At 37.9% G+C, this 24,360-nt stretch overlaps 1 protein-coding gene across 17 annotated transcripts in view; it reads right to left on the bottom strand.

The window, feature by feature from the left end:
• Phf21a (PHD finger protein 21A) overlaps nucleotides 1-24,360 on the bottom strand; it is a 192,192-nt gene that overhangs the window by 42,647 nt on the left and 125,185 nt on the right. For 11 of the 17 annotated variants that reach the window (XM_071616273.1, XM_071616274.1, XM_071616265.1 and 8 more), the window contains 3 exons: nucleotides 11,959-12,165; nucleotides 6,010-6,261; nucleotides 4,732-4,821 (listed from right to left, as the gene is read on the bottom strand). In XM_071616273.1, coding sequence (XP_071472374.1) covers nucleotides 4,732-4,821; nucleotides 6,010-6,261; nucleotides 11,959-12,165 — 549 coding nt within the window. The remainder of the gene's footprint in view (nucleotides 1-4,731; nucleotides 4,822-6,009; nucleotides 6,262-11,958; nucleotides 12,166-24,360) is intronic. The other 6 variants (XM_071616276.1, XM_071616271.1, XM_071616272.1 and 3 more) reach the window with 2 other exon arrangements.

The following is a 24,360-nucleotide window of genomic DNA, read 5'->3' as shown; positions in this document are numbered from 1 at the left end:
TCTTAGAACCAGAAATATTTCCTAAACTTCAGAATCATATTCAACTCCCTGTTAGATAACTCTACTAAGTAAATGGCCTTTTCTTGATAAATAAACTTTGGCATCGGGGCTGCAGTTGTAACTCAGTGCACTTGCCTAGCATGTGTGAGGCACCGGGTTCAGTCCTCAGCACCACATTAAAATAAAGGTACTGTGTCCATGTAAAACTAAACAAAAACAAACAAATTAAAAAAAAAAAAAAAGCTTTAGCATCATTCTTGACACTTCCTACTTCAACTCTACTACCTAAGTAATTTCAAATTTGTCTACTTCTTTCTATCTTCACTGCAACAACAGTAGTTTATGTTTGTACTATTGAAACCAATTTTAAAAAAATATGTATTTAAGCTGGGCACAGTGGTGCAGGCGTATAATCTCAGTGGCTCAGCAGGCTGAGGCAAGAGGATCCTTAAGTTCAAAACCAGCCTCAGCAAGATCCTAAGCAACTTAGTAAGACCCTGTCTCAAAAAAAAAAAAAAAAGGCTGGGGATATGGCTCAGTGGTTAAATGCCTTGGGGTTCAATCCCTGGCACCAAAAAAAAAAAAGCTAAAAAATATGGAGTCAACCTTACTTAGGTTCAAATCCTGGTTCTAACACTCATAAGCTCTGTAACCTCAGACAACATTTCTGGTATTTCTAAACCAGTTATATTTCCAACTTTTAAAACTGTGATCAGAACGTAAAATCCTTTTCCTTTATGCATCAGAGTTTGATTCACAGTTAATTCTATCTCTAGTTCTGTACCTCCAGAAACCCAATAAGAGTAAGAATACAACTATGTTACCAGGCATGCATGATAAAAAAAGCATTTATTACTGAATCAATAAGGGATAATTAAATTGAACATGGATGGGGAGAATTATATTCAATAGGACACCATGCTTTGGGCTCTCCTAACTGGGTGACTCTCATTAACTTGGACATACCCATTGTGAGGCTCTCGAATGCCATGCCAATGGAACTGTAAACAAGATACATTGGTTCCTGTGGCACATAAGGCTTCTATGCTAGAGTGGCTCTCCTGATGTCCTGGATAAAGACCTCATTTCCTTAAACCTGAACAATCCCTAGATAGCTACAGGAACTTCTATACAGTTGTTGTAGGTACTCCCATTGAAGACAAATGTCTAATGCTGTCTTTTTGGCAAGTGGTTTTTTCTGTCCTGTATCATTTGAAGTATACTACTGTTAAGTGTGGCCAATGATAGTCTAGTCTGTCTAAACAAAAGTTTAGCTTAACTTAAAATAACCCTGAGGTGGGTACCACTGACTTACCTTAGGAAATCCATTTTAAAGTACACACATAAATATCTGTATCTATATAAAACAAAAACTTCATGAAATAAAGTATATAGCATGGGCTATCAACCCACTAAATAGGTTTCACTAATGAGTTATGACCCGATGTTTGAAAAACATAGACTAAGCCTTAGACTGCCTATCTAAAAAAGGAGTAACACTCATATTCACAGGGTTCTTGTGAAGAATAAAATAGACAACCCACATAAAGTGCTTAACATAGAACCTCATATATAACAAAATCCTCTATAATCATTAACTATCATCATTACTGAATTTCCTATCTGTTCTTATCCACAGTCTTGATCATTGCTAATCCATCCTCTAAATAGTGGCAAGAAGAAAATTTCTTCTTTTTTTTTGATACTTTTTTAGTTGTAGATGAGCACAATACCTTTACTTACTTACTTACTTATTTGTTTATGAGTACTAGGATTGAACTCAGTGGCACTCAACCACTGTGCCACATCCCCAGCCCTATTTTGTATTTTATTTAGAGACAGGGTCTCACTGAGTAGTGCCTCGCCATTGCTGAGGCTGGCTTTGAACCCATGATCCTCCTATCTCAGCCTCCCCAGCCACTGAGATTACAGGCGTATACCACCACGACTGGCTCACAATATCTTCATTTATTTTTATGTGGTGCTGATGATCGAACCCAGTGCCTCACATGTGCTAGGCAAGTGCTCTACCACTGAGCCACAACCCCAGCCTCAAGAGGGAGTTTTCTAAAACATAAAGTTTGATCACATCAAGGCCAGCTTGGGCCACTTAGTGAGGCCCTGCCTCAAAATAAAATCAAAAAGGCTAGGGAAGTTGCTTGAAAAATTCTTTGATGGATCCCAGCTGCCCCTAGAATAAGGCCCAGATTCCTACACAACCTAGAAGGATCCACAGGCTCTGGCCCCAGTGCACTGCTCTAGTCTCATCTCTGGTGTAGATCAGCCCCACTGCCCTCTGGTGCTCAGCTATAGCAAAGTTCCTTCGGTCCTCTGAAGCTACATGCACCTATACACTTCAGACGCATGTATACTCTGTCCTCTCCCTGGGACATTTTTATTTTTCCCCCAAAATTTTGTCAAGCTAACTTTACTAGGATTCTAGGTCTCAGATTGAATATCAATTCTTCGAGGAAACCTTAAAGAAACTTTCTCTACTGCTCTTGAGAATGGGCTGGGTGTTCCTCCCACATACTCTCAGTCTACTCTATACTTCCCGTAACAGACACTATAATTGCCTGTAAATGTCTCTGAAGCTCTTTAAGAGCAGAGAACCTTCTGTCTTAAAAACTGGCATATCTATAGCGCTTAGTACAGTGTTTGCTACCCAAGATATTTATTAAATATTTATCTGATAAATGACTGAAATCATCTTATCTCATGTTAGCACTGTCCAATCTCTCTCAAGAGGCTATTTGTAAATCATTTATGCCACTGATCACAAAATTCCTTTCTTCCTTTTTAGTTTTTAGTACTGAGGATTGAACCTAGGGCCAGGCAAATGCTAGGTAAGCACTCTATATTACTAAGCTACATCCCCAGCCCTTTTGATTTTATTTTGAGATAGGTTCTCACCACGTTGCCCAGGCTAGCCTTGAATTTGCGATCCTCTCGCTTCAGCCTCCTGAGTAACTGGGATTACAGGTGTGTACCAGAGCATCAGGTTACATAACTCCTTTCTTTTCTCTCTTAGCCTGAAAGGTAGGGCCTCAGTTTTACCCTTTCTATTGGGCAAGTCAATGTCCTCAAGAGTCAGATAGGTAATTCTGACACTCTGCCTTGAAAATGGTGATGGGCCGTCAAATTGCTAAAAGAACACTCAGGAAAAATATGAGCAAGCAGAGCTGTGTGAGCCTGGGCAGAAAGTACCCTAGGCATACCCCTTCCTACATCTTATAATAAAACTTGGCCTTTAATTATGATATGCAATATCATCACTTCTAGAGTAGAACTGAATGGTTTCCACTGGTTAGTTTGGCTGTCCTTCCCACTATCATTTGCAAAAGGAAAACAAAAGTGGTAACTGTATTCTTTCTTCACTGCCAGGCAGGTTTTAGCTAAATTATAAAGTTTATAATGGTGTTGTTGTTTATTTATTTCTTATTTTGCTGGGGACTGAATCCAGGGCCTTGTGCATGCTGGGTAAGTACTCTAGCACTGAGCTAGCCCCCATCCCCTAGCCTACTGATGTAATTTTTTTTTAATGGACACAGTACCTTAATTTTGTTTATTTATTTTTATGAGGTGCTGAGAATTAAACTCAGTGTCTCACACATGCTAGGCAAGTGCCCTACCACTGAGCCACAACTCCAGCCCTAATGATTGTAATCTTAATTGTTTTGAATTTAGGAAAATTTCCTTTTCCTTCACTTCTCTCTTCTACTGCATATGGTCACTGCTAATAAACCATGATAAAAAAAAAAAATAAGATTCCTCCTGGTAGAGAAACTGGCAGAATTTTTTGCTAAGTGGAATCTGAATGCAGCTGAATTGGTAAGCCTGCTTACAGGCTGCTTAGAAAAGGCCCATGAGGGCAAATGAATTAAACAGACACTTCTCAAAAAGAAGAAATACAAATGGTCAAAAAATATGAAAAAATGTTCAACATCATTAGCAACTAGGGAAATGCAAATCAAAACTACACTGAGATTTCATCTCACACTGGTAAGAATGGCAGTCATCAAGAATACAATCTATAATAAATGCTGGAGAGGATGTGGGGGAAAAAGGGGACATTTTTACACTGTTGGTGGGACTGTAAACTAGTATACCCCCAAAACAGTATGGAGACTCGACTAGGCATGGAATCACCATATGACTCAGCTATACCACTCCTTGGTATTTAACCTAAAGAATAAAGTCATCATACTACAGTGATACATGCATACCTATTTTATAGCAGCACAACTCACAATTGCCAAACTACGAAACCAGTCAAGGATTCCATCAACAGATGAATGGATAAAGAAAATATGGTGTACACATTGGTGTTTTATCCAGCCATAAAGAAAAATAAAATTATGTCATTTGTAAGAAAATGGATGAAACTAGAGACCATTATGTTAAGTGAAATATGGTCAAACTTAGAAAGTCAACAGTCATTATGTTTTCTCTGATAAAGTGGAGAGGGTGGCTTCTCATGAAAATCAAAGGGAGATCAGTAGAGTAGACGAAAGGGATCTGGGGAGGGAGGGGAGAAATGGTATAGAGTGATTTTAGTCAAATTATATTCTTATATTGAATGCATGTACAAATATTTAACAACAAATCTCATCATTATATACAACTATTATACGCTAATAAAAAATGTAGAGAAAAAGGAAAAAAAAAAAAAGTCCCATCAGGACTTGTGTCCTACCTAACCCATTACCAGCTTCTCACTGGCTTACTCACCTGTGGGAGAAAGTTTGGACGTGGAGTGAGTCTGGGAGGAGGGATAAACTGCGGTACTTTGATGGGCTGAGGAGGGGTTGCTTGAACCTGCTAAAAAAACGGGAAAGACAAATGAATCAGAAAGAAAAATCATAATTCAATATCAAAGCGAGACATTCTTCTCTGGATTAGACAACATTTTCTACAAGCTTTCACTGTAAAGTTAACCACTTGAATTAACACTGCATCAGGAGACTTTTCTCTCTCACACCTGTACATTTTATGCCATAACATGAACTAATACACCTCTGTTTCCTCACAGCTCAAGTGGAACAGAGCAAGCTCACCATTCTTACATGACTTCCTCTGATACTCAAGAACTCTTGCACTTTCATATTTTAAAAGTTAAGACTGGATCCAAAGTAAAATCAAACTTGTGGACTGGCCAAATGGGCTTTTTCCTGATGGAAGAGCCGTATCCAACAGTGAACACTAAGTGGCTTTATTCCTATAGAGGATTTCTTAACTCTCAGCATCTAACTGAGTGAGCTGGTTGCTTCTCTAGGGATTCCTGGGTAAAGGGCAAAGCTCCACTTTGTTGCTCTCTAGTTTCACTAGTCATTGGTCATTCTTCAAAAGCCACCAAGAGCTCATAATTGCCATCTTAAGGAAAGAATTTTGTCAAAATTTGGATATAGTTCCTCCAAGTTTCTGAAAATATTAGTTTCTAAATGGTTTAATCTTAGAAACCTCATGAACAATTCCTGTTCAAGTACTTCCTTAAAGGGATCCCACTCAACCCCTGCCACAGAACTTGGCTACTCATGTTAATTTGTGAATATCTTGAATATTTTTCATGTGCCCCAACCAACTCCCAAACTCTGTTTGTGTTCAATTTAAAAGAGAGTAAATTAAGAGAATTTAGTAGGGAATTTTCTCTAAAGTAGCAATAATAAACAAGAGAGTTTAAATACTCAAGTTGCACAGGAAGGACAGCGGATAGAATGGAGGGACAGATAAATGAAACAGCATATATGCCCTCATGAAGGAAACTTTTCCCTGAAAATTAGGTCATACTTTGACCACAGATAATGTGCTTAATTTGGTCCTTGGTGTCAAGACACCTCTACAGTTAACTGGAAAAAACTGTGGGAATGCTATATTGTCCCATCAGGTTCAAAGGGGAATTTGGCATGCCGGAGGGATTGGAGCTCTAGCAGGAGCTAAAATGGATTACTCTACAAATACGTATCCTGAACCCTCTTAACATGGGTACATGAGTAGCAGCTGCTGGCTTACCAGAGTGACTGTGTTTTTTGCCACAATTTGGACAGCCTCTGCCCCAGGCCCAGTGACCTTACTAGACGTCTGGAGGTTGACTGGTGTGTTCTGCACATCAGTGCTGAGCACAGCCTTCTGACTGTTGATGGCGGTCACCATAGCAATGGTAGGTCTCTGGCCCACAACAGAGGCAGGCATGGTCGCAGTTGCTGCTTTCAAGACGAGAGGTAGTGTCTTTGTGGTAATCATAGAAGCTGTAGTTACAGTCTTCTAGGAGACATGGAAAACAGATATTAGGACACGGAAATGTGATCCAACTTATCAATATGCTACTGAACTCCAAAAGAAAATAAAGCAATAATTCTCATACTTAATCAAGTTTCTAGTATCACAACATTTCTCTTGTGTACATAGAGTACACAGCTCACTACAGGGAAAGAATTCTCCAGCTTGCTGGAATTCACAAATTAGTGTTATTTGTAAATGGGCAAGCTCACTCTAATAACTGTAGACTAATATGGCAGAGAGGGTTTCTGGACACAGAATATGAGTGTACTTATTTCTTCTAGTCTAATTCTTTGGTCGAAATCAATGAATTTACATATAGGATGCAAATAATGGGAAACATATCCTCTCTATCCCTAACTGCTATAATCTTACCAATATGAAGAAAGTCATCATATAATTCTGGCTTTCTGTCCCTTGTGACACAAAGGCTGGGGGAAAGAGACAGTGTCTTGTCTTTCTTTTTTGAGTGTCACCCTGGAGAGGCAGAAAATCCCAAATTCCACATAATGAAACATTAACCAACTAGTATAGGAAATACTAGTTCTTAATACCAAAGGGATATGAGTCCCTACCTATAATCTTTTCTCCAGAGAACTGCTACAAAAGTGATCAAAGATTCACTGAAATGTGACAAGGCCGAAACAAACACCTGAGTTTCAAAAAGCCTTCGAGATCAGAGGATGAGCTGAAGTGAGAGGACTTGACTGATGCTCTGTAAGTGCTATTGCAGCTTTGAAGCTATATTTTTCTAGATTTTTTTACTAGAATAATTACAAGTGTCAGTTACAAAACAAGTAAACAGAAACATGCTCATTACACGGCACACGTCTATCTTGTGCTACCAGTCACTTGAGATGCAGACATTTCAGGAACATGAAAATGTATCTGGTCCAACTTGCTGGTTCTGATATTATTCTACCATTTCTTCTTACTCTCCATTTGTACACTTTGGTAGCTACAGGCCACATGTTGATATTAAATTTAAATTAAAACTAAAACATCAATTCCTCATTTGCACTAGCCAATTTTCCAGTGTTCAAAAGCCACATGTGGCTAGCGGCTACCAAGGTGAACAGTGGGGACAGACAGTATTTCCAAAACTGCAGAAAGTTGTGTTGGATGGTACTGCTCTGGACCAGGGATAAGTACTCTTACTCTCCTTGAAACATATTCAGACAACTTCCCTTTTTATGAAATTCCATTTCTGTGTCTATAAGTACCTGTGTATTATTATTGTTTGGTTGTAGATGATTATTTCTCTTTCTGGCACATGCACGCATAATGCACATGTTTCTTTTTTTCTTTTAACCAAAAAATTTAATGATCTGGCCTCCTCTATCCCATATAGCTTAGTCAGCAATTCTCATTAACTCTCTCTCTCTCTCTCCCTTTTTTTTTTTTGTTTCTCATCAACTCTTATAATTAAAATCACCTGAGTCTTTGTTTCCACTTCTCCAAGGCAATAACAAGACTGCCTCAACTCTTAGTGCCACTGTCTGCTCGAATGTGAAATAAAGAGTATTTGGGGGTATCAGGTCATTACTTTCTATCAGTGATGAAAACCAAATTAAAGCTGGATGCCATGAATCATTAGAAATGTTACAGTAGCATATCATCAACAACTGACCAGCTTTTGTTGATTTTTAAAAAAATATTTATTTTTAGTTGTAGGTGGATACAATATCTTTATTTCATTTTTAAGTGGTACTGAGGATTGAACCCAGTGCCTCACATGTGCTAGGTGAGCACTCTACCACTGAGCCACAACCCCAGCCCCAATACCAGCTATCTGTAATAAGAGTTTTAAACAGTGCAATTTTAGCACTACCTGTCAATTTTAAATGTTTAAGTACAAAGAATTTTTGAAGTGGAGAGCAAGTCACACCAAATGCCATTCAATCCTACTGCTACTATGGGTCATGGAAACAGCTCTGGACAGCCGAACCTGACATGGCTTTTAAAAACAGTTGGCATACTGTCACTGTAAGAGTTCGAAGTACTTTTTTTTTTTTTTTTTTTGGACACACTCTTGGTTCAGGTAAATCATTATCAACATTTTGAATAATAGCCCTAAACTGATTACTCTAGAAAATACTTAATAAAACCACAAACCTTCCTGACTATATACACACCTCCCATTAACCCAATGCTTAAATAACACCGAAATCTAATGAGTGTGTTCACATCTTTGCTTTATAAATATTTGGTTGTGCCTGATTTCACTACACATATTTCAGTGTCTATAAAATTCCATATATTCTATGCCTCAATGAAAATATCTAAAAGTATATATTAGCTAACCATTTATTGACACCAACACATAAGTCTCCTTAGATTTTTTTACTCTTGGCCTGGTGGTTACTCTAGTTCAAATATTAGGGAACAGAAAACTAGCTCTTCATTAGGATTAGATAGAAAGAGAATCTGTAACTTTGAAATCCAAGCCTAATGAAAACATCTGAATTGTTTTGGCAAGAGGAGGAGAAAATGCAAAGCAAAAAAGTGTCTGATAACAAAGAAATTGAGTTTTTAAGGAAGCTGTGATTAGTCCTTGGCTAGCTAATGCTGTCCATATCTGATCATCTTCATGAGGGTAGTACTTACTGCACAGTTTTCATAAAGAATTTTTAAATTTTGAGAAAACCCCAAATTGCATGAGCCAGAAGTTAATGCAGAAAAACAGGGTAATTAACACCAACAACAAAATCCCTTTTGTTTATTTATTTTGCTAAGTTATTGTTATTTACTTGCAAAATATGAAGTACTGATTAAAAACTCCAAAGTATGCATCAGAACTTAGAGAAATTATTACTATGGGTTTTTAGTAACCTTCATAACTATTTTAGATAGTTTGCTTAATTTTGAGTGGAAATTCACTGTTGTGCACCCAAACAGCCACAGAAAGGAACCTCCCTCTCCTTTGTAAGTGTTTACATTGTTTCATTGTATTAACTGCATTCTTCTTTATTGTTTTGTATTATTAAAAATGAAAGTATTGTGAATGTAGGTCAAAGGGCATACCTGTATTCAAGTATTCTATTCTTTTTCTGTATATGGGAAAAAATTTTAAAACATATGAGTTGGAGTTAACTACATAAAAGGAACTGGTCCTACCCCTTCCTGCAACAAAATTTCCTCATGGCTTCCTTTATGCTTTGGTACATGATCATCACTTGGCTTAGAAAAAAAATACCCCCTAACAGACAATAAAAAACCTTCTCCTGGTGGCTGGACACAGTGGCGCACACCTGTAATCCCAGTAGCTTGGGAGACCTAGACAGGACGAGCACAAGTTCAAAGCCAGCCTCAGCAAAATGAGGAGCTAAGCAACTCAGTGAGACCCTATCTCTAAATAAAATACAAAATAGGGCTGGGGATGTGGTTCAGTGGTTGAGTGCCCCTGGTTTCAATCCCCAGTACCCGTCCCCCCTCAAAAAAAAAAAAAAAAATCTTCTCCTGGTGCAGTGCAGTGGTGCACTCTGGTTAGCTAATCAGAAGGCTAAGGCAGGAGAACAGCAAATTCCAAGCTAGCCTAAGCAAGGGACACCTTGACGCAAAATAAAAAATTTTAAAAAGGGCTGGGGATGTAGCTCAGTGGTAAAGGGCCCCTGAGTTCAATCCCTAGTACTGCAAAAACAAATAAAAATTCTTTTCTTCCTAGCATCTTTTCCCTGCTCACTCTGATCACTACTTAGTAGTTATTCCTTTCTGAAGTTACATATTTAATATATGCCATATATAACCTCCCATTTTTCTTTGCCCCTGTTATTACTTTACTATGACTGCCAAAATGCCCAGCTTGGGTCATACAGTTGAGACTTCCACAATAAGCCAGCCCCTTTCTGGCTTTTCTAGCCTCATCTTCCTGGAATCTATGCTCCCACCACACCAGCCTACTTGCTATTCCCAAGGTATGCATTTACTTCTCTGACTCCACACTTCTGTTCACACTATTCTCTATACTTCTCTTCTCTCCCCTGTGCTCCATCATCACTGAAATCCCATTCACCGGCTGAGGCCCTGCTCAAATGCCACCTCCTTTAAGGAGCATTTTCTGATTCCTGTAAGATTACTCTGTTCTCTGTATTTTTTACAGCTTTTCACTAGTACTTTTCTTCTTATTAGCAGTTTATGTCTTCCTTTTGCTCTATAAATGTTTTTGGTTCTTGAAAACAGAAACTATCTTACTTGTGAATCTACTCTTCATGTTACCTAGCACAGCTTGCACATAATAGGATTCAATAAATATTTACAGAATAAATGAAGATGAATTATCAGAACGTTCCAGATTCTTGGCAGGGACCACTGCTCTTTGTAATGCCAGAATCTAGTACACAGAGAGCAGTCAATAAATATGAATGACAGTTTAATGTAAAGTCAAATCACCCAAATCAAAAGTCTTGAGGATCCTTTGGGTTTTAACATTAAATCTTTGAATTAAACAAAATAAAACAATGGTTAGCTAATCAGGCAGGCTACCAAATGGAGAGATGTCATACAACACTATTTTGAAGATACTCCTGGACCTCTCACCATCCATCGTCCCAAAGCAGCACAGAACTCAGGTGACCAGGGAAGGAAATAGTTATTATAAGTATTTTAGAAATATTCCCTGATTTGTATCACATGGTAAGTTACTCGAAGAGAAAGTTTCCATGAATTAAGACAGAAAACTCCTATGCATGAGGTAACGACAAATTCTACCACATTCTTTCCATGTAAATACTCTCTGATCCACTAAACTTTTGGAAAGAGAATAACCTAACCCAACTCTGTTTAAGACTCCCAACGAGTGTTTGCCTCACGTGTACAAGGCCCTGGGTTCAATCCCCAGCACCACAAAAAAGCAAAAACAAAGAAAATACTCCAAATGAAAGTCAGGCTATAAGCATTCTTTTAGAAATGACACAAGTCCTGGTTGGGAGCTTTTTTTGGGGGTACTGGGAACTAAATCCAGGGGTATTCTACAATTGAGTTACATACCCTGTCCCTTTTATTTTGAAACAAGTCTCACTAGTTGTCCAGACTATCCTCAAACTTGTGATCCTCCTGCTTCAGCTTCCTGAGTAGCTGGGATTATACGTGAGTGCCACTGAACTGGCTAACATCGTCCTTCTGAATGCTTCTACCTGGACCTAAGAGCACTATTCTATAGCTTCAAGCCTACCTGCTAAATTTCCAGAAAAACAATTCCAGAAGAGGCCAGACTTTTAGAATAAGTGCAAACAAATACCTCCAGAAATTCAAAATAAGAATTTTTACTCTCCTGGGATGCACAAAAGGGAGTTTTCTTTGTCACTGACTCTTTCTCCCTTCTTTGGACAGGTCATTTAACTTTTGCCTCTTTCTTCCTGCCAGTGAATTTCAAGAAAAAATGTAACAAGAACTTTTTAAAAAAAAAATTTTTTTAGTTGTCAATGGACCTTTATTTTTTAATTTTTAAAATTTTTAAATATTTTAATTTTTATTTATTTATATGCAGTGCTGAGAATCAAACCCAGTGCCTCACACATGCTAGGTAAGTGCTCTACCACAGAACTACAACCCACACCCCACAGGAACTTTTGTTTAGTGCTGCCAGTTGAGCTTAGGATGGCCGACACAAATCCTGTTCTCCATGACCAATCACAACCAATCTACCAAAAAAAAAAAAAAAAAAGCCTATATCTATACTTTTACCTGTGAAGCAGTCAAGCTGGGAGAGGGTGCAGCTGGCTGCTGGGCGTGATGGTGGTGGTACTGCTGTTGTTGCTGTAGTTGCTGTAGTGGCTGCTGCTGTGCTGTTTGTAGTTTGTTTTCAGATTGTGGCAATGGCTGTATTTGGAACTTGTCTGGTTGTTCTTGCTTTACTATCAGGTTCTTCCGTAGTTGTTCAACTACTCTTTTCTACCAAATGAAGACAAAAAAAAAAAATCTATCAGAATGCTGTTCTGTTAGCTGCATGGAAACACAGCAATTATATGCCTCTGACATCTTTTCCATACTAGTTTCATCTAAAACTTGTAACATCTCTAATTACATAGACTGTACAAACAAGGAGTTCAAAGAACATAAAAGTCATTATCATTAATATGAAACCAATGGTATAAGAAATGTTTTTTATAAAGGGAAATTAAGGCATGTAGATTTAAAAAACAGCTAAGAGATCATGTTGCAGAGCTCAGATTTCTTGACTACTATTAGGTTAGCAAGTAAGACTGGAAGGGCTAGGACTAGCACAGCAGTAACAGCATGCCTCTGGAATCTTACTGCTTCAATTCAAAGTTCAGTTTATATTCTTACCAACCACACAGTGTTGGGCAAGTGTCTTAACCTACCTGTGCCTTAATGTCCTGGTATATAAAATGAGGAGACAGTAAGTACTTACAAGCACAAGTGAGCTAATATACACAAAGTACTCAGAACTATGATTGGCACATTATTGTGCATCTGATATAAGAGATCTCAATCACAGTAATTTTTATTAATCAAATAAATATCATGTATCTATCCCAATTTGAAACATTAAACACATTTAAAACAAATAAACCATGATTCCAGTAGTATATAATATAAACATTAGACATTCTAAATTACTGAAATATGTAACTCTTGGGTAGAACTTCTTTGCTGGAACAGGATCTGTAGAAATCCATTTGGTTAGATAGTCTAGGGATTTGACTACATGGGATGAAAATTTAAAATTAAGGTTTCTTGAATTTTCTAGACCTTGTTCAAACTTTTAAAAGTGTTTTTGGCTATCTTCATTACTATAATAATACATTTCTTTCTTTTTGCAGTGCAGGGGATTGAACCCAGGGTCTTGTATGTACATGCAAACACTCTACCACTGAGCTGTATTCCCAGGCCCTAGAGTCATACATTTCAATAGAACGAAGTTTGTTCACAACTGTACTCTACGCTGAGAACTATGATGCTGAGTAAATGTCCACGTCCTTTTCACAGTGTGTGTGAAGTAACAAGACTGAAGACGAGTAAATGGCTCAGAGACTATATGCTGTCATAACCATATGAGGCCAGATTTGGGGTCTGGCTCCCTTGTCCCCATGGCTGGAAGAAAGGATAAACATCATTGCTCTCACACACTTTTAAGTGAGTTCACTAGCTCAGTGTACTATTTCTGAAAACAAAAGATTGTTAAAGATTGTTATTTTCCAGTACAGATTATGAATGGAGATAAAGAAAGTGCTAGTTGAGCTCAGCAACAGAGGTTTAAATAAAGGGTTAAATGAAACCAGAAGAGCCAGATTAATTTTCAAATTTCTACTATGGCTCCAACCAACTTTATCACACACACACTTTAAAGAATTCAAACCTGCAGACTACTCACTTAACATATTCAAACATTAAAATATTTATAAAATGGATTTTTAAAAACTTTAAATCAATACAAAATATATTCTTGAGATTTTAAAATTTTCATTATTGATTCTCTTTAGACAATTAAAATGTCATATAAAGGCCAATTTGGGGGGAGAAAAAAATTCTCCTATACATTATATTCTACTATCACTGCCTCTTTGAATAAATATATTTTTTTAAACGCAGAGTCCAAAGTCTTTGCAGAAACCATCTGTGGAATAATTAAAATGCAAACTAATAAAATATTGAACACTTATAAAAATTAACTTGAGTCTTCAAAATTTTATTTTGCAAGTTTAAAATAAAAGGCAGAGAAATTGAACTGTTACGGTTTACAAGAATGAAAGTAATAGTAGCAGTGTTGCAGGTGACTTTGAGCATCACATGTAGATTTTATTGTGTGGACCCTGCCATAACTTTTGGATGTTTACAAATGAAATAATAACTTAAAGTTGCTCTCAGTCCTCCTCCCCAGATCAGACATTGAACATTGGCAAGATAGCTAAAGTGCAGCATCAGCAGATAAAGGGGAGTCTAAGAATGCTTACAAAAACAGGAGAGAGAGACCAGGAGGAAATAATACAACACAAATGTGACACCTGCCAAAGAAATAAACAAAATGCCCTCTTGAATAAAAACAGCATAGGAAACAATAATTACTGTACCAGGCACAAAAGAACAGAGTGTTTTCCTCCTCTACAGCCATCCTTAGGAAACACAGTGTGCTCTCCTACTTACTGCCTAACTCAAGTGGACCAGAAGGAAGAGACAAAGCCCAGAACCTGCTCCCAGTTATACGCCACAGCAGGGAAGAGCCAGAGAGAGATGCAGGCTGGAGTACTCTTCAGCCATATGGCTAGAGCAAGGTGGCGACCAATCAGAACCAGAAGCAGAGAGTGGGAGTCAAGTGAGTCACACTGCATTTACAACTGTTCCTCCCCAGGGCCTGAAACAAAGCCCTAGACACTTGCACTTGTGAGTGGGGAGGAAACCCAAGATCCAATACCTGCAAACTTATATTGGTCCTTGAAAGAAGAGGGAAAAAAAAATGAAGGTCAGAACACATGGATTGGGAGAAATTTTCTGTAAAAGACGGCTGTAGTATTTGAAAGTTCTGCTCAGAAATGCATTGCCCCTCACTCCTTGCTGTGCTCGCCAGATTAGAAGACCACTACATGTGTAGTCATGTCTGTGAATTTTTTTAAAAATCAAGGTTTGGGGGCAACACTGCTGCTTTCCATCACAGCCTGCAGTCAGGATGGGGGATGAGCTGGGCAGCAGAGGTGCTCTGTGGGCACAGGAGCCCTGTATATTCTTTCAGGGCTGGCTAGTAGAGAAGAGCTGCTGTGTATCAGAGCCAGCTTTTTAGAGTCCCACAGTCCTGTCTTGCTCTAGTTCAGTCTTGTGGCTCTGGCAAATACTACACTCACATCCCTTCAGAGGGGCCTGGATCTAGTTCAGCACCAGTACTTGGTGGCAGCAAGAGAGAAGATAGTCACAATGGAAGTCTTGGCCACATAGGATCAAGCAGAGCTTCCAGTGCCTGCAGCTTTAAGGTGGCCTCTTGTCTCCATAGGAGAGTCTACACATTCATTACGGTGTTTGAAACAAAGAAATCATGGCTTTTGCTGGTCACTAATGAGGGTTATACTGGCATAAACAATTTGCATTGCCAATGGTGTTCACATATGAGGGAGATCTTTAAATGTAGCTAATTATTTTAAAACATTATCTTACATCTTGGAAAAAAGGCTAAAATGCACAAACTGGCCATCCAACATTCACTAATAAGTTAATAAGAGATAACAGCCAGGTGCAGTGACGCAGGCCTGTAATCCCAGTGGCTAGGGAGGCTGAAGCAGGAGGATTATGGGTTCAAAGCCAGCTTCAGCGACTTAGAGAGGCCCCAAGCAACTCAGAGAGACCCTGTCTCAAAATAAAAAAAGGGGATGGGGATGTAGCTCAGTGGTTAAATGTTCCTGGGTTCAATTCCTGGTATCAAAAAAGAAAGAAAGGGGGAAAAAAAGGCCAAACAGAGTGATGGAAGAAGAAAGGGAGAAAAAGTTAATAACTCATCATCTTCTCTCCTTATTAATGTATTTTCTGTCAATAACAGGCCAATATGGCAGGCCTGGAGGTGGTGAGTATGGCCCCCTTCAATCCTGTCATAAACCCATGATACCAAGCCACAGTTTCCCTTGACATTCGCACCATCGGGTTTCATCAGGGCTTGTTCAGGCAGAAGAGTTCACTGAGCCTCTGACACTTCTAGTCAGTTTCCAAGACAGGTAGTTATGGTGATCAATATTGTGACATTCATGTGATACTATCAACATGTTCACATGACAGCAAGAAAGATCCTGAAGAAAAATACGAAATTTTATAGATCCAATACAACAGAATGCTGGAATTGTTTCTATTATCTAAGTCAATCATTCCAAGTTTAATGGCACTGGTCACAAGAGAAGGAGATGGAGAAACAGAATGACAGCCCCACCTCTCCCTGCAATTGAGCCAATAGTTTATGTTCACCAACAAATTTGCATACAAGTTTCAGAATGTTTCTCCTAAAAGGAACTCTAGGCATAAGGCCCTTTCTCTTCCTCCCTGGCTGGATGTCACTGTTTATGCATGCCATGCTCTATGCAGCATTATCAGTTTTTGTTTTCTTTTATTTGTGGTTCTGGGGTCTGAACCTAGGGGTACTTTATGACTGAGCTACATCCCAAGCACTTTTTATTTACTTGTGAGATAGGGTTTCACTAGATTGCCAAGGGTGGCCTGGAATTTGTGATCCTTTTGCCTCAGCCTCCCAAGCTGCATCACCACTCCTGACACATTATCTGTTTTGCATCAATTATAAGGGCCACTCCTACTCAAGACATCTTCTTACGCAGTACTGCATAAGATGTCTTGAGTACATGTGGCCCCCAGTACTGCCTTAACAGTTTATCCTTCTCCCTCCATGAATCAACACACAATCTGAAAATACAAGCTTCACCTTTAATACCAGAGCGTGACAGCAACCTGTAATTTTTCACAAATTCACAAAGTAAAGAACAAATCTTATCTTCATACCTAAAATGCAGTGGGAAATATTTCGAGGTCTTCAGACTCAACAATTGCTCAAAATGAAACTAGGGATACTAAATTTTATTGGTGCAGAAAAAACTAACAAGGAGAAATTTATATTTGTTGATGATATCAGAATTCCTCAAATGGGGCTGGGGAAGTAGCTCAGCAGTAGAGCACTTGCCTAGATGCTTGCAGCCCCATGTTCAACCCCAGCACTGCAAAAACAAAAGGAATTTCTCAGAGGAGGAAAAAAAGTCTTTCTACTGTACAACTGAAACCCAACCATACAATATTTATAAATAACACCAATATTCATCAAATCTGAGGAAGCAGGAAGGAGGTACAATGGTCTTCAGGACGTTCCACACAATTATCCCCTCGGGAATAGTGTGTGCATTACTGACATAATGTTAGTGACAGTATTACAATCCAGAGCAAATGCACGTGTTGTTTAAATGAAACAGAAAATTAAGTGAAGATTTCACCACTTTATGCACAAAAACACAGAATGTCATTTTATGAACAAAAACATAGGAAAAGAGGCAGTAAACTCACAATTAACTCCTTCCTTAATGCATAAATAAAATTCAATGGGAGAATATGCAGTGAAGTTACTGGAGAAAATGTTCCAGAAGAAATACAGGGTATAATTCTAACAGAGGAGGAAGAGGAATACTGGTGGCAGAAGCTATAAAAATTTAAAAAGGCTGTAAAACTAAAACATAAACTTGGCTAAAAATAATTGCATTTTATTCATTTTTTAAGATACTAGAAGGTTTTCCCCAACTCTCTGAGATTCAGTTTTAGAGTTAAAATTAGACAAATAGCTATATCCTTTTAAAATGATATCTACTTGACAGAGGCAATATATACCACTACATCTTGCATGGTAAACTGGACATATTGTCTACCAAAATGGGTTTGTATCCTGGTTTTGAGATTTGGGAAAAAAGTATTTTCTAGTTCTGCAAGGTATCTGGGATTTGTACAGTACAATAAAAATGAAGGAGCAGCAACAGTACACACTATCAGAACTTTTTTCAATAAAGTTCAACAAAATTCTTTGCATGGACGTTAAACAGAAGTTAGAGAATGCTTATGCCATGGTATTGATTAGACTTTGTATTACCTTTTTAATTAAAAAAATTCTTTGGGGTTTACTCTTCTTTCAATATGCACATGCACACACACAGATATTTATATCAATGGATTTTATAACACATCTCCATAGAAATTAATACCTTTTATCCATATTAATAAGACTTACATTCCATCTCTACAGGGAATTACACCCTTTATTCACTAGACTGACTGAATGAAACACTGTTTTCATTTTTCTTACTTAGTTCTCCATGCTCTAATAGGTAAACTCAGTCTTACCTTCTCCCTCAGTATGATATGCATGTCTATAAAACATTGCTAATATTGCTATAACCAAACTTTGCCTATAGCTAGGGGTCCTTCTAAGAACCTGGGGACTACCTTTAATTTGCAATAAACAAGAAAGGGATAGCTTCTTTTGTATGCAAGAAGAGTTATGACCTCTAGAGAACTACAGAACAATACGTAACATACAAAGATGCTGGAGATATAGCTTGGTGGTGGAGTACTTTGCCTAGAATGTACAAGTGGGAACGTAGTTGTAGTACATTTTTCTATAATAAAAGATAAAGGAGGGCAAAGTTAAAAATAAGTTAATTTACATATAAGTCCTGTATGTTTCTATGAAGCACTAAGCTATACTATATGTCCTCTTTGCTTAAGAAAAATGGCGATGATCAAATGAATGTTGGGGAGTGCCAACTGTTAAGGCCAATATGGAAATAAAGGATGGTAACCAATAATACAATTTGTCTATAGGAACTTTCAACTCAGAACAACAGCTAATTAAATGGCTTTATTTTCAGTGTCAATTATATTTTGGACCTTTAACATCTAATCAAATGTTTTGTGTGTATGTGTGTGTGAGTGAGTGTGTATGTGCACAATGTGGGTGGCTGGGGACTGAACCCAGAGCCTCATTCAAGCTAGGCAAGCACTCTACCACTGCACTATGTTTCAATGATAGCTTAAATGAAATTTGTTTTTTGTGTGGTTTTTCCTTCTTCTTTTCTTTTTTTGGTACCGGAGACTGAACTCAGGGGCACCTGACCACTGAGTCACATTCCCAGCCCTATTTTGTATTTTATTTAGAGATAGGGACTCATTTGAGTTGCTTAGCACCTCGCTTTTGCTGAGGCTGGCTTTGAACTCGTGATCCTCCTGCCTCAGCCTCTCGAGCTGCTGGGATTATAGGCAAGTGCCACCACACTCAGCTGGTTTTTGTGTGTTTTTAATGAGAATTGCTCAAAAACAGGTTAGTATTAAGAAAGTGAATGAATGCTACCTGTTGCCTTTTTTAATCTCTAAACTCCAACACATTATATATAGCACATATCTTTGGGTAGAGATCCAGGTACAGCCCAGATTTCTTATACCTGTATGGTGGTTCATATTTCTGAATGCATAAAATAAATGTTCAATTTAAATGTAAACTGACCCAGCAAAGACCTTAGATACAGTAATGCGGACAATAGGGGGAAAAAAATAAAAACCATCCACAATCTGCACAATTTAGCTGTTTGCTATCATGAAAAAATACCTGAATCATTGTGTTTATATCACAATGAGATATGACATGGAGCCTATTAATTTGTAAATTAAGCTCCAGCTCAGCAAACGCATGTCCCTCTGTAACTGTTTACAAAATGCTACTGCACATACCACCAGCTTGTCATTCATCATTTCATGGCTTTCCCCTGCAACTTAAAAGGCAGCATCGCCTTGTTAATATCAGAGCTGTCTCATACACTATTGAAATTTTCATTCCTCTTCCCTGAAGCTGCTGTGGTTTTCCTTACAAAAGAATTATGATTGGAGATGTCTGCACAGTAGCTGTCCCTGACAAGTCAGATATGAAAATACAATTTACATACATTGATGATCCAAAAATGGGGGGAGGGGAACAAAACCAAAAACCCTGTTATCATTTTATAGAACGGGGTTTTGATAAATAAACTGTTTTGCCTGCTCTAAGCCCTGGGTACCATTTGAGATAATGCAGGAATCCTCTTTTCCATAAAAACATGACAGAATCAGATGCTGAAGAGGTATTCTATGGAGAATACATTTATTAAGACAGGGATGGGTCATTTTCAAGGCCAATGGTGTCTTTTAATGATCCTCAATTCTGCATTTTTTTTTTAAAGAAAAAGATTGTCAATAGTATTAGAAAAATATACCATGTCAGGCAGTATACATCAAATAGAAAATACTCTATGATGAAGTGTACTATTTTTCTTACATTTAAACAAAAGAAACTTCTATAAGATCTCTAAATACTGAATTTTTTCATTAGAAAGTATTTTTCCCAAAAGAATATTGAACATCATACTGTTGATGCTCAAAAACAATTTTTATCAACTACAGATATAATAACATATGGATTTTAAGAGATTCTGAAATGCTTCAATCTCTCTAAATTTCATAAAGTATTCACAATTGTAGTAGCTGAATTTGTTACAACCACCTAAAGGGGGAAATGTTGAACAGTGTTACAAGTTGACTTTCTGAAAAGACCCCATATAGAACAACTCAGAGGAGCAATCCTCTAGGCAGGCTGCCGACATGACGACAGTGTTAACTTGGGGAATTGGATCTTCCAAGACACACAGCATGAGAGAATCTGCTCTACTCTGTATTCAACCTGAGTTTTCCGCATCAGAGACAGAATAAACCTGTACTCATCTTGCAAAGCTTCAGAGCAAGTTTTTTTTTTGTTGTTGTTGTTGTTTTAAATCATCACCACTAAAAGTTTTATTAGATATGTTCAATATTACAGAAGAAAATGCACAATCGCTTAATAAATAAAATGCATTTGGAAAAAAATTAAGTATTTTATTAAATGTTAAAGTTTTTACACACACACGGGTGGGGGGAGAAAGAGAGAAAGAGAGAGAGAGAGAGAGAGAGAGAGAGAATGTGTGTGTGGAATGAATGGAATGACCACAATAAATGGACAATAAAAGGATTTTTAAAAATTTTCTTCTAGCATACTTTTCCATACTAATGGTGCAACTCACCCTCTTTTACTTTACCTTCAGTTTCCACATACAACAAAAGTACAGGGACAAAAGAGAAGAAGGCACAGTACTGAACATAAGAGCAATCCCTTCATATTTTTTAATAGACTTTATTTTTTAGAGCAGTTTTAGGCTCAGAACTGTGTGGAGTAAGGAGAATTCCCATTGCCCCTCCAAAAAAAGAATTATGATTGGAGACGTCCGCATCTCCACCCCTGCACATTTCCCCACTATCAACATGCCACACCACAGTGGAACATTTGTTAAAACTGATGAACCTACAGTGATATATCACTATCACTTTGACTCAGAGTACAATTTACATCAGGACTCACTCTGAGTGCAACATATTCTATGGATTTGGACAAATTCATAATGACATGCATCCACCATTATAGCATCATACAGAATAATTTCATTGCCCTAAAAATCCTCTGTGCTCTCTATTCAATCCTCCCTCCCTCTAACCTTTCACAATCACTGATATTTTTAATGTCCCCATAGTTTTGCCTTTTCCAGGATGTCATATGGTTGGAATGATACAGCATACAGGCTTTCAGGTTGGCTTCCCTTAGTATAATGTTTTTCTCCGTTTTCTTTCCATTGCTTGACAGTGCATGTCTTTTTAGTTCTGAAAAACATTTCATTGCCTGAATGTACCATCATGGTTCTTTAATTTTTTTTTTTTGCATACAGTCTAATGTAGTAATGACTACAATAAAAACAAAACAATAATAAAAAATAGAAGGATACTGGGAGTCTGCCCAGGAGACTTGACTTAGGTCTCAAATCAGGGGTAGAGTCAGGCCTATCGCCAAACAAGGTTCATTATCTCCAGTGAGTTCTTTATTCAATCTTAGCCTTAGCTTTTCCATAGTTCTCTAATAATCTTTTCTGTTAAAATTCTATGAGCCACTGGATGGCAAGAATTCAATCGCCTCGGCCTGGGGATGTGGCTCAAGCAGTAGCTTGCTCGCCTGGCATGCGCAGGGTGCTGGGTTCGATCCTCAGCACCACATAAAAATAAAATAAAGATGTTGTGTCCACCGAAAACTAAAAAATAAATATTAAAAATTCTATCTCTCGCTCTCTCTTAAAAAGAAAAAAAAAAAAAAAAAGAATGCAATCGCCTCACGTACACCTTTCGCCTCCAGCACTGTACAAAGAAAACCAATGCTTACAACAATGATCCTAACATCTCACAGAGAGGCTAAATCACTGAAGAACAACTGCATTCAGTGGTTGAAGACTTATTCACATGAACATGTAAACTGATGATTACCTTTTGCCTGAATAGTAGTAATCTGATGATTACCTATTACCAGGCAGGTAACACACATGAATGACGCAGGCAGATATAAGATAACAGCAAGTAATGGGGACTAAGGTCAGCTGGAGAGGAACTGCCTCATCTAAAATCACTAATGAATGAACTGCTTTTAACAAAGAGAGTCAAACAAAATAGCTTTGCTATTAGATAAAGCCCACGGGCTACCAGTTTTTAACCCCTAGACAGTAATTACACTGACTGAACTGTAGTTACTAGAAGACAATGGAATTAAACATTACTTAGGAAAATTTTTTAAAATGCCAGAGAGAGTGCTAGCCTTGAGTCAAGAATAATTTCAGATAACCAGAAAAGTAAAATGGCCTTCTGGGTTAATCACAATTTTACCATGGGGTACGACTCCAGTGACTTTTAATGGAGAGACATAAAAAGCAACTTAAAAATCAACATAATGACATAAAAATCAACAGTAATGAATAGAATATGGCAAGATAAAACACCTGAGGATGTAGGGAGATAGACAACTACATGCAAAATATAAAGGTGATAATGAAAAATTTAGTAATATATTCTGTAAGTATGCTACTTTATCAGAACAGTTTAAAACATCTTACAGATAACTTAACCCTTCATCATGTAAAACCAACAAAAGGAAGAATTGGAATCAGTTCTCTGCCACTGAACCACAGCTATCTCTAGGGCTGGAGAAAGCAGCTGTTGAAGGAACCATTCAGCAAAAGTCTGAAGAATGAAAACTATCTTGTTAAAGCTGTCCAGGGAATCAGATAAACAAATTGCAAACATCAGACTTGGAATATGACCAGAACACTTAAGATCTAACCATTTCTGATTCTTGTTTCAGAGTACCTAGATTTTTCAAAGTCATTTTATTTACACGATTCAGGGAAAAATTAATGTTAAAACATATGAATGATTTCATAATTTTTCAAAACTCCTACTTTCTGAGTACAAACTCCAAATGAAAAATGATGGTATCATTTTCCACAAATATATTTCCCTAATGATGTAATTTTTTTATGTAGTACTTTACTAGTAAATTTTCATACCCTTTTATCAATAAGATTATCAAAACTATATGGTATGGTTTAAAGCAACTGTCACCAATTCAGATGGGGAAACTGAGGCACACAGTGACTGAAAACCAATCAAAAGTTACACAGTTATTTGATAGAAAAATGGGGACTAGAATATGGAATCTCTGTCCTTTGAAAAACCAGTGTGAACAAAACTAGTGTGAACAAAAATGGGCTGGAGCCCATTTTTCTGAGGTGACTTCTCTGGAGCTGACAGGAGGGCAAGGGAGAGGGATGTCTCTCACTGGTCAGTAGTCTCTAGACTCAAGAAAGAGCCAAGAAGCCAAGCCAGGCTCTTGAGACCCAAGGAAGCAGAGTAATCTGGATAACAACCCAGAGGAGCCAATAAAGGTGGAAAATATGACAGGTGGAGATTAGGGACACAATGGAGGTGGCTCCAGAATACCACACCAATGAGGCCCACTGAAAAGCAGACTTCCTATAAACTGTCCTGCAGATTTGGAAGGGCTGAGAATGTTCTTACAAGACTAGAAAGAAAAAGACAACTTGCTTCAAAAGGTCAGAGAGTGCTCGCCTTGCATACAAGGCCCTGGGTTCAATCCCCAGCACCACAAACAAACAAACAAACAAACAAAAAAAGGCCAGCGAGAAGGCTGTACTTCTGCCATCAGCCTCTCCCACAGCTGAGAAGGAACACACAGACAGCCAACCCAACAAGAATGATACGCTTCCTCATCTACAGTAGATGATGGACAATTTAGAGTCTGTTGCTAACTTTCCAGCCTTGAGCAAAAATCTTCAATTCTGGAACGATTTCAATTTAATCAATGTGCTGGACACTGGCAACATTTAGACTAGTAAAATGATGGGCTTTGGTGGATTTTTCAAGGAGTAAATCATAGCAAACTTTACTTACCAGCCACTATCATTAAGCTGGATTTAAAAGTTTTATTCACTAATAGGTTTGTATTCTCAGCATAAAAACTATATGGCTATTTTTTGTTTTGTTTTGAAGATAGAGTACAGATGATCAAACCCAATATGCAAGATGCAAAGGGACTGGGGGTAAAAACATAAGGCCACAAAAAAAGTTTTTGAAATCAGTCGCTCAGATTAGGGTTCAGAGCTGCTACTAGGAAGCCTGCTGCCCCTCCCCCACCTATCACACACGACCAGGGCT

The sequence above is a fragment of the Marmota flaviventris genome, chromosome 9 (genome assembly GCF_047511675.1).
Source record: "Marmota flaviventris isolate mMarFla1 chromosome 9, mMarFla1.hap1, whole genome shotgun sequence".
Taxonomy (NCBI): Eukaryota; Metazoa; Chordata; class Mammalia; order Rodentia; family Sciuridae; genus Marmota; species Marmota flaviventris.
This window is presented reverse-complemented; position numbering and strand designations above follow the sequence as displayed.